At 42.1% G+C, this 11,238-nt stretch overlaps 1 protein-coding gene across 1 annotated transcript in view; it reads right to left on the minus strand.

The window, feature by feature from the left end:
* Positions 1 to 884: 884 nt before the first annotated feature.
* Positions 885 to 11,238, minus strand: part of LOC112141321 (leucine-rich repeat-containing protein 30) — a gene marked incomplete at its 3' end in the record, with an annotated part of 64,882 nt that continues 54,528 nt past the window's right edge. The window contains 2 exon segments of the mRNA XM_024264429.2: positions 885 to 1,019; positions 5,849 to 5,962. Of these exon segments, the coding sequence (XP_024120197.1) occupies positions 885 to 1,019; positions 5,849 to 5,962 (249 nt within the window).

An 11,238-nucleotide genomic window follows, 5' to 3' on the forward strand; every position in this document is an offset into this window, starting at 1 on the left:
GAGTAATGCAGAGAGTAATACTAATGGACTCGGAACTGAGCCTCTCTCTGGTAACATGCCACAGGAAAGGCCAGTGCGTGTTCGGCGCCGGCCTGCGTATTTACAAGACTTTGTACTACAGGACAATTAAGGGTTGTGAGGACACTTAACCCTCTGAGAGGGGGGCTGTGTAGTGATCCTGTTTACAGGAGTAGTGCATTGTGGGATTTTTGTTCTATTGTTGTTCAAACCATGAGTGAGGTTGCTGTTTCAATGCAAGACCTTTGCAGTGTTGTTCAGTTTTCTAAAATCCTGCTGGATGTTATGTTGGCCTAATAAAGTGGTTAAACTGAGGAGACTGTACTAAGCCATTTTGTCGTGCCACTTAAATGTCAGGCTGCCCGGGGTCCTGCGGTGTATGAGACACGGGTTAGCTCGTCCTCCTGCCTGCGCTAAAGGTATAGGCGGTAGATGCTAGCACCTCACTAGTCTTAGCATAGTTGAGATCTGCTCCATCTAGGCCTACGTATTTGAACGGCTAGGACAGCTGTTACAATATCAAAAGGTGAGACTTTTTTTTGAAGACTTTTTAAGATAATGTTTCTAAATTCATAAATTCAAGACTAAATATTTTTAAGACCCTGTGGGAACCCTGGCACTCATCAGAACTTTAAATTGGGTTCACATGTTTGGTAGTTAGTGTTTAACAATGGTCTGGTTTAAAATGAGCAGTTTTTTAGGTGGGATTAATGGTTTGACTGTGCTTCCAATGTTTGGTCCAAATTCTGTCAAATGTAGGTCCAGTTTAGTTGTTTGTTTACTTCTATTGTCTAGTACACTTTACATTACAATGTAAAACAGGCTAAAGTTGACAGGGGAAAAAGCACTTCAGATATAGGACCTACCAGAGTCTTCATGTTGTAGATGCAGCCTGGGACATGAGCAATGAGGTTGTGGCTGAGGTTGAGCTTCTTCAGTCTGCTCAGGTTGGACAGAGACGCTGGCAATGTGGACAGCTGGTTATTGGCCACACTCAGCACCTGGAGCAGATGGGTAAAACCCAGTTGGACAGGTCTGGTCTAGGACACATCACAAAAAAACAATATTCTGCAAAGCTTTATTATGCCTTTGGTTGGCTTTCCTTTGACTGGATTGCACTGTAAAATAGTTGCTGTAGATTTGACAGTAACTTCCTGTAGGAACATTTACAGTAACTTCCTGACACCTGGATGCCAGTAATTATACTAAAGCCTTTTACAGCGTTATTACTGTGAAATTAAATACAGTAGAATTTCCTTGTCCTGTATTTATTTTAAAGTGATAAGGTTGGAAAATGAACCTCAGTACAGAGAAACTATACCATATTTCATTTTACAGTAGTAAAATGAAAAGGCCCTAGTATTTACATAATTGTTTTCGTGGGTGACACGCTGACGAGGACGGCTCTAGGAATATGTTATGAAATGGGCAGCACCCTCAAGGAGCGAAAGGTGAAGCCTGAGAGATCGAATTGTTTTATTTCCAGATATGAAAAGAGTCCACAAAATCAGCTTATATTTCGTAAGTAATTTGTTTCTTAGGGTTCCAAAGGTAATGTATGATCATATATATATGGAGACAGTTTACTCTGAAAGAATAAAGAAAAGCATGGTAGGGCCTCTTTAATGTCCTTCTTGTTCGCGCAGCCCCCTCAACTAGGGCTGTAACGAGTATCTGGGTTCTCAGATACTCGCGATCTGCTCCTGAAAATGTGAGTACAAACCTTCGTGACATCCAAGATCTGCTGCTTATTTATTGCTCTGAAATGCAGAATAATGTTGAATTTTAAGTTTATAAACTAAAACAAAGCTGAATGAATAGAGTTACTGTCACCGGAAGTAAAAAAATCTTGGTGTCGGTGAAGCTTACTATTTTCCAAGTAAGGGTAGCAAGAACTTTTTTTTGAGACTGAAATTCTGCTCCCAGACAAAAATTCTGAAAAAAATGAATTAGCATCAACACCAGAGCTTGATTTTCAGTGTTTACATTCTTTTGGTTATGGTAACTATTGACGCAGTTAACGTAATTCCAGCGGATTCTGAGGCGGAGATTAATAGCCTGATATGCTCCTGAAGTGCAGATGTAAACAACGTGAATCAGCTGATTCTGCAGCAGAAAAAAATGTCCTTTTTCATACGGGCTCTGCACCAATATGTGATACTTGGAAAGTAAAATGTTAAAGAACTTTGAGGATGAAAAACTGTGGATATTTTATGGTTTTGCTGTTAAATGATCCAAAACAACAATGATTTCTATGCTTTTTATGTTGTTTATGTTACTGCTGAACTAAACCAGAAGGTTGACAAAAAAAAGTTTATAATGACAAACAATTTCTTTCTAAGACTTTGTGTTTTTATCAGTTTTGTTGATTCTGATCTCCCGTCCTAAATAGAAGTGTAATTGCTGGTGATTTAATAAAAATAATTTCAATTTTCATACATCCATAAAAAAGACACACATAGCAACAAACATTATATTAAAAAGTAAGAATCATGGTTCGATTTGTGAATCGAATCAGATCACCACCTAAGCAACGATGCACAGCCCAACCCCCAAGATACTACTGCATAAAACAGGGCACTGAAGACAACATCCAGACCAAAAAATAAGCAGTTTTGAGCAGACATTAAAAGAGGTGAGTCTTTTTTAATAAGTATAACCTGCTCTGCCCTTTCCTGTATATGTAGTCCACATTTGCCGACCAGTTTAGATTCTCGTCCACCAGGATTCCTAAGTATTTGTAGTTGTCAACTACATCCACTTCAGCCCATCATCAATGATGATGGGCTGAACTGCAGCAGATGCTCAATGGAAGCACCTAGCCCCAATATCAGGACCCTAATTTACAAAACTGTACATTGGATTTTAATAAAGAAAATATGTAAGGCAATATTCAGTGCGTTGCACATATTTGTAAACAGACATGTCTTTGCAAGTACCAATACGTTCTAAGTAAATGCATATGTGTTCCTCGTTGACAGTTCAGAATTTGCCACAATTTTAGGGAAAACTCTTGTTTGTAACTGCAGCACAAAATGACACAATAGCCAAAATAAGCAACAACTGCCACCGGCACTGTTGACCTACAGGGTGCTGTTGAAAACTGTGCTACTGTGAATGGGAGGAGGACAGGAGGAAGGCAAACAGAGAGAGAAAAGGAAATACAGAAGTTTATGACTTAAAGAAGGAACTTTAGACAAACAAGAAACCAGGTCTGATCTCTTGAACTCCAAATTACCTTTCTTCTTTCCATTACTATTGGCCAACTCCCTAGTTTCCAGTGCCAAGGCTGCTATAATCAGAGAACCTACTTTAAGTCACAACCCCTTGTGAGAAGTAAAATCAAAGATCCAGATATGATTGGCATCACTGGGGCCCCACCCTGGAGCCAGGCCTGGGATTATGGCTCATAGGCAAGCACCTGGTGGCCAGGGCTGTACCCACAGGCCCTAGTTGGGCCAAGCCCAAAAGAGCAACGTAAGACTACTCTCCAGTGGGCCCACCACCAGCAGGAGAGCTCAAAAGGGGCTGGTTGCAATGTGATTTGGGCACGATGGAAGGCGAGTTCCTCAGTGGCTCAAACCCCGCTCATAAAACTTGGCTTGGAACGTCACCTCTCTGGGAGGGAAGGAGCCTAAGCTTGTGTGAGAGGTAGAGAGGTACCAACTAAATATAGTTGGGTTCACCTCCACACAGCCTGGGCTCTGAAACTCAGTCCCTCGAGAGAGGTTGGACTCTCTACCATTCTAGAGTTACCCATGGTGAGAGGCGGTGGGCTGGGATAGGGTTACTCGTAAGCCCCCAGCTCAGCCGCCAAGTGTTGGAATTCACATTCGTGGATGAGAGGGTCATGTAACTTCACCTACAGGTGGGGGACAGGTCTCTTGACAGTGGTTTAGGCTTACAGGCCAAACAGCAGCTTAGACTACCCAAGCTTCTTGGTGTCTCTTGGAGGGGTACTAGAAAGTACCCCAACGGGGGACTTTGTCAATGACAGTGGTACCTGGACGGGCGTGATTGGTAGGAATGCCCTCCCTAACCTGAACCCGAGCAGTGTTTTGTTGTTGGTCTTCTGTGCATTATTCAGCCCATATGTGTTTTGTGGATTTGAGAAAGGCATTTAACCGTGTTCCCCGTGGTGTCCTGTGGAGGGTGTTCTGGGAGTATGGGGTCCGGGCAGCCTTACTGAGGGCTGTCCGGTCTCTGTATGACCGGAGCAGGAGCTTGGTTCCCATAGCCACTAGTAAGTCAGACCTGCTCCTTGTGCATGTTGGACTCCGGCAGGGCTCCTGGTCTTTGCAGATAAGATTGTTCTGTAGACTTCTTTGAGTCAGGACCTTCAGTATGCACTGGAGCAGTTTGCAATCGAGTGTGAAGCGGCTAGGATGAGGGTCAGCACCGTTAAAACTGAGGCCATAGTTCTCAACTGGAGAAAAGTAGTTTGCCTTCTCTGGGTGAGTCATAGTTTGTCCATAACAAATACGATGTTTGAGCACAAAAGGTGTCCATCAATACATCTGGTATCAGGACACCCTGGACAAGAGATTGATGATCGACTTTTTATACGTTTCAGGTAATCTCCGGCTGTGTGTTTTGGACACTCAGGTAAAGAGAGGCAAAGCTGACCACTGATCACTACCTGGTGGTGAGTTGGCGGGGGAAGAGGCCGGAAAGACTCGGCAGACCAAAACGTACTGTGAGGGTCTGCTGGGAACGTCTGGCTGAGCCCTCCGTCAGGGAGGTCTTTAACTCCCACATCCGGAAAAACTTCAAGCAGGTACCGAGGGAGGTTGGAGTAAGAATATGGAGACTGGCACAGAAACAAACAGCTTTGCAGGAACTTGTGATGCTGCTTCCTCTCAGTGCAACAGTTCAGACCAAGAGAGCCAGCAGTGTTTTTTCTGGCATAGTGGTTGTTCAAGATTTAAGTTCATACAGTTCAAATGTTTTCTGCATATTTTTCCTGTTTGATACATTAAACAGTGGTATTACATGTAACGAAATATCTTGAATGCATCTCCTGAACCATCAGTCTTTCAGATTTACTGGTCAGAGATTCATAGTTCATTGACTGCAATACAGTTGTGCCTCGCTATAATGCAGTTCATCTTTTGCTGTTTCACATATTTTTTCAGTGGATTTTTGAATACTTTTTTTTTTAAATAGGACGCTGCATTATGTTCTTGAAAGTACCTGTTGACCGTGTCAACCAATCCCCTCTGTGCTGTCTAACCTATACAGAATGCTTTCATTTTTCCACATATACATTCATTTTTAATCGCAAGTAGATCTTTGTTTTCATTTTATAATACTGGACTTATTTTTCTAAGCTTGGAACTTTAAGAGTTTAAACTCTATCCAGTGTGAAAAGGTTCGTGTCTGTATAGTGTGTATAGTATGTAGTCAGGGAGTTTCACATCCTGAAAACATTTGTAATCCTAATTTACAGATTTGACCTATTGAGGTTATTTTTATGACGTACCTCCTGTGATAAGGGAACACTGTACAAAAAAAATGCTTATACTTATTCTCATTCTTAAAGGCTTACCTTTTTAGAATAACTTTTAATACACAGTAGTTGGTGCATATTACTTTCTTTTAGTCATTTTATTAAACTATTTATCTGCCTTCATGTATTTTGGTGTCCTTTGTAATTTCATGCTGTTATATTTAAATGTTGTTTTTTATTTGCTCAATTTTTAAATTTCTCTTTTTAATTCTCTTCTTAATGTAAATCCCTTTGGTACCGTGACGGTGTTGTAAAGTGCAGTATAGACAAACTTCATTCATTAATAAATAAGAAGCAGACAAATCTTTTCTGGTACTCTACCTCTAGCTGTGTGCAGGCTCCCAGTTCTTCAGGAACCTCCGTCAGATTATTTCGGTAGATGAATAAAACTCGAAGTCTGCTTAGCTGTCCGATCTCTGCTGGAAGGCTGCTAAGCTGCACAAGACGACAACAACACAAAGAGGAAAATTTGATGACTGCACTCATGTACAGACAGCTGAGTAGCACACACGAACAATCACTACTTGAGGCCCGCTTGCTGTGAAGACAAACGTCCTGCCACAAAATTCTGCTCAGGTTCACCCCAAGGGAGGAGGAGAGCAGAGGCCAGAACCAAACGCCAGAGTGAGTAGTTGAGGGAGAGGTCATGCTGTGGGACTGCATGACCTCATGACACCAGCATGGGGATTCAACTTGGTAATGTGTAAGTAGTTTAACAAACATTTCTGTCCAATTCATAGATTGTAAAAATAATGGACTGAGCGAGCACTGAGGTCCCCCATTGGAAATGCATTACTTCCTCTCCTCGCGAAAGTAGGCCGCCGCTTTCACCGTCAATTCCTGAAACGGATACCGCCATTTGCAAACAATCTTCAGCGATTGGTCTGAGTCATAGCTGAGTCATGGAATCTACAGGAAGTACTGTCGCCAATCAGGAGTGAGTTTATTGCAACCGTCTGCCTCTTTCCACGCCTCGACCACGAGACCGCAGGATGACCACGACCGTGAAGTTGGCTTCCGATTTTTCCGAACAGAACCTGTTTTTAGATGGTCTGAGTTCGAAAAATACAGTGGAACGCTCTCGCTGTGAATCGGAAGCCAACTTCAGCGTCGGCGGCTCGAGAGAATTGTACAAGTCATTGTTGAAGCCTTTGAGGGAGAACCATCCCAACATTTGATTCTGTCAGCGGTCCTTTGGGATTTACTTACATTTATTCCTTTTTGTCGAGATAAAAGGAGCATTTGGGTGACGCCGTGCCCGAACTGCGCGCGGCCCCCTCGCGCGAGCCGCAGCGTTACTTCACATGCGCGGCCAGGTTTACAGTCTGATCAGATGCTCGTGAGAAGCGCGTTCAGCAGTATTTAAAATAAATAACCATCCTAACAAGTGAACAGCTGGATCTTTTTTTCTGTTTGAAAATACGACCAGGTCCTTTCAATTTTCTCTCGCGCTCCTCAGACGGCTGCGTCTAATTCAGGCTGAAGCTGGAAAAGGGCGGCGAAGATGAATCTTTGGTTGGTGATTTTATGCGCATATACGCAACATATAATTTATAATCTACAACCAAAACAGTGAAATAAAGAAAAATGAACGTTAAACAAAGAAAAAAGTCCAAAGCACATAACCTCAGAGTGAAATCTATTTCTACAGAGTAAATCCTCATCTAAAAATGTCGACAGCATGCTCCTCTTGTTGTTTTAAACTGCTGCATCGGTACATTCCATTGAGGAAAACAACAGTAGGACAATGATTGGTACATTGTTGAATTGTAAAGTAGGTGTTAAAAGGTCTTCACGGACCCATTGATGAAGTCTGCTCCAATTGGCTACCCGTCATGTGTCACTCAAACGTCAGACCCACAAACGCTTATTGAGCCATCTGATTGGTCAATTTATAACTCTAATAACTTGTGATAATGGAAAAAAATCTTTAAAAAAAAATAGGATTAGAAAAATAAGTTAAGCAGAAAGCAGCAGAGGAAGAATGATTATTCTGACATATAAAATGACTGAGAAATAACTGTCTGTTTCTCAATGGAAGTCAATGGGACTTTGGCCTTTTTGCAACCCAGTGGTACTTCCTATATGGAACACGGAAGTAGGGGGGCTTGCTCTGTCCAGTTATTTTATATACAGTCTATGGTCCCATTTCATTTTACTGCCAGATTAAAGAAAATCCAGCAACGTTTAGAAAAGAGAACTAACCCAAAAACAGTCTAGAGGACCGTGTCTTGGTTCACCAGATCATTCAGTCTTTCTCTGTGCAGGCCTTCCATACAGTGCAGCAAGAGCTGCGCCTGGATTACGGCGATTTTAAACGTAACTTTTGTCTATCCCCAAGAGAGGATGGATAAAAATAAAACTGGAAGGGTCTTTTTTTATCATTGTCAAGTGGTATCTTGAATCTGAAATGTTTGTTATTATATTTTATGTTAATCATATGGCCAGCAGGGGGCAGGCATCGGAAAAAGCAGAAGTCAGATGAGCCTGAGCAACAGGTGTGTTTGGATGTACCGAGCGGTTGAATGTAAATAAAAACTGGTGCAATCTAAAGATCCACGTCCATTCGATCCGTCCAGAAATTGGTGGAGGGTCCCGTCAACGGTAGTATTCGTGAGGAGGGCTTTGAAGCCAGATCTTTAGCCAGGAGTAGAAGCATGCTGAAGGCTCCTCACAGAAAACCCACAGGATCTGCTCAGTTTGAGTCACTTTGATCAAAGTGGTCGGTTGGCTGTTTCTTCAAAATAGGGTGACCAAAATCAGAAGTTTCAAAGCTGGTCGGGTGGAGAACTTAATGATTTTTAGGTCACACGCGAAAATCTGTTTCAAAATAAAAACATCAAAATGGTAAAAAATATTGGAGTCAGTCTCTGAATTATCTGGAGACAAAAAGTAGAAGAAACTAAGGAAAATCAAAAAGTGAAAAACTAAAAAAACCTGAAACAAAAATCAAACAAACCCTAAAAGAACAAAAAACCCAAACTTCGAACAAAAAAAAACTAAAACCAAAGCCGAGTTCTTGGCTGGGTTCCCACTTTTAACCCTTAGGGTCTGGACAAGATTTATCCAATCAACAAGTGCCATGTAAATTCGTTTACGATCGGCTAATTTGCACGTCCCAATGAACTGCTTATATCTGGGGTGTGACTTTCACCCTTCTTTGTGTGTGCCTCTTGGGTCGGATTTAGGGAGATCAAAGTTCTCTTATCGAACATAGTGTGAACAAATGGGTGTGAATATGAATAAGTCCTATATATCGGTGTAATTCAAAAGAAAAACATAAAAGGTTTCATCATTCATATAAAAAGTAACAGCATGTAATACCCAGTTAATAATTTTATAATGATTACTTCATAACCTTTAACATAAAGAAAATCACCAACGTTCCTTCTGTCAACCAGACAAACAATATACACTATTCATGATAGTACACTGCTTCTTGAAGTTGGGAAAATATAGTTTTTTTTAACGAAATGGACCAACAGAATGTCACCTCGGTTTGGCACAGATGAGACCTGCCTGGTACCAAATGGGGCTTTGTTTTTAATAATGTTAATCAAAGACAACTCAGAGTTTGATTTTCGGACTTTCAAACTTTCGAAGACGCAGACCTGGAACGAGTATACAGAAAAATTAGAACAGTTTTTTGCGGCCAATGAAATTGATGATGAAGACAGACAGAGAGCAATATTGATAAGTGTTGTTGGAGCATTAACATACAGTTTAATGCTCAACCTCCTCAGCCCGGACAGGCCAAAAGACAAGTCCTTTAGAGAGCTTGTATTATTGATAAAGAACCATTAGAACCCCAAACCAAGTGAAATAGTACAGAGATATAAGCTTGATTCATATTGGTACCATAAGAGTAAATGTACGGTACTGACAGCAGACACTGAAACTGCCCCAGATTGTTGTAAAAGGGCCCAGCTTGCTAGGTTGAGGCTGGCTGGAGGAGATCAGTCTGGATTGGAGAGAAATAAAACAGAAATGCCAATCTGAGAGAGTGCATGAAGTCAAGGCAACCGAAAATACACTACAGCAAGTGTTGAACAGGCATGAAAATGTGTTTAAAGAAGAACTGGGCACTCTGAGAGGCACCAAAGCCACCATTCGGGTAAAATCAGATGCCTCTCCCTGCTTCTTGATCCATTCCTTTTGCTATGCAAGCAAAAGTAGATAAAGAAATAGACCGATTGTTTAGGGAAAACATCATCTCATCTGTCAAGTATGCTGAGTGGGCAGCGCTTGTGGTGCCCATTCTTAAACCTACAGGGACTGTACGACTGTGTGGAGATTAAAAACTAACTGTAAATACAGTGGCTTCTTTGGAGCAGTGCCCCATACCAAAAGTGGAGGATCTGTTCACTGCACTTTCAGAAGGAAAGCAGTTCTCTAAGCTAGACATGAGTCATGCGCGCTTACCGACAGATACTGCTGGATGAGGAATCCAAGAAATATGTGACATCGAACACACACAGAGGACTTTTCACATACAACAGACTGCCATTTGGAGTCGCATCAGCACGCACCATCTTCCAGAGGACAATGGAAAACATATTGAAAGGCATACCTCTGGTTGTTAGCTACTTGGACGACATTTTGGTGAGTGGCAAGGATGAGGCAGACCACCTAAAAAACTTAACAGAGGTGCTGAGCAGGTTGGAGGAGGCCGGCCTGCGGCTGAAAAGAGGCAAGTACGAGTTTATGCAAAAAGAAGTGGAGTATCTGGGGCATAAAGTGGATGCACGAGAAAAAACACCTGAAAAAGAGTTGGTGGAACAAGTTCTGATGATGGATGTCTTGGATGACGCACTGCTGGACACGAGAAGATTAAACGATGGACTGCAACGGATGTCATTTTGTCCCCAGTCCATGATAACATATTTTAGGGATGGCCGGTGAAAACTGATGCCCACCTACAGCCATACAAAGAAGAATGGAGCTCAGTGTGAGGGATGGATGTGTGCTTTGGGGAGCTAGAGTGGTTTTTCCCACCAAAGGCAGAGACAAGATCCTGAAGCTCCTGCATCAGACTCACACAGGCATGTCAAAGATGAAAAGTCTGGCAAGGTCATATTTCTTTTGGCCGTGCATGGATGAAAGCATCAAAAGGGAGGTCAAGTTATGTGAAAAATCTCAAAAACACCAAAATCACCACCCACTGCGCCATTACACCCCTGAGAATCGCCAGAGACCCCCTAGTCCAGAATCCATGTGGACTACACAGGGCCGTTCCTAGGCGAGATGTTTTTGTTGGTGGTAGACGCTCAATCAAAGTGGATGGACGTTTATCCTGTGAAATCAGCTACTTCACAGGTCACCATTGAGAAACTGCGACAGAGTTTCAGTGTGTTTGGTCTTCCAAAGATGTTAGTGTCAGACAATGGGACATATTTCACAAATGCTGAATTTAAGACATTTATGAAACAAAATGGAATCAACCATTTGAGATCTGCACCTTTCCACATCCACGAATGGTCTTGCAGAAAGAGCAGTGCAGACTTTTAAGGAGTAGATGAAGAAGATAAAAGGTGACACACTCCAAACAAAACTGTCAATATTCTTGCTCAGTTATCGGATTACACCACATGCAACAACAGGTTTGTCACAACCCCCAACACTGGCAAGCGGAACGTGAAGCCAACCAGGAAGTCACAAAATGTTGCAGTACCGGCACTGACCAGAGAGGCTGGTGCTTAGAGTGAGCAAAT

This window comes from Oryzias melastigma, unplaced genomic scaffold (assembly GCF_002922805.2).
Source record: "Oryzias melastigma strain HK-1 unplaced genomic scaffold, ASM292280v2 sc00279, whole genome shotgun sequence".
Lineage (NCBI taxonomy): Eukaryota > Metazoa > Chordata > Actinopteri > Beloniformes > Adrianichthyidae > Oryzias > Oryzias melastigma.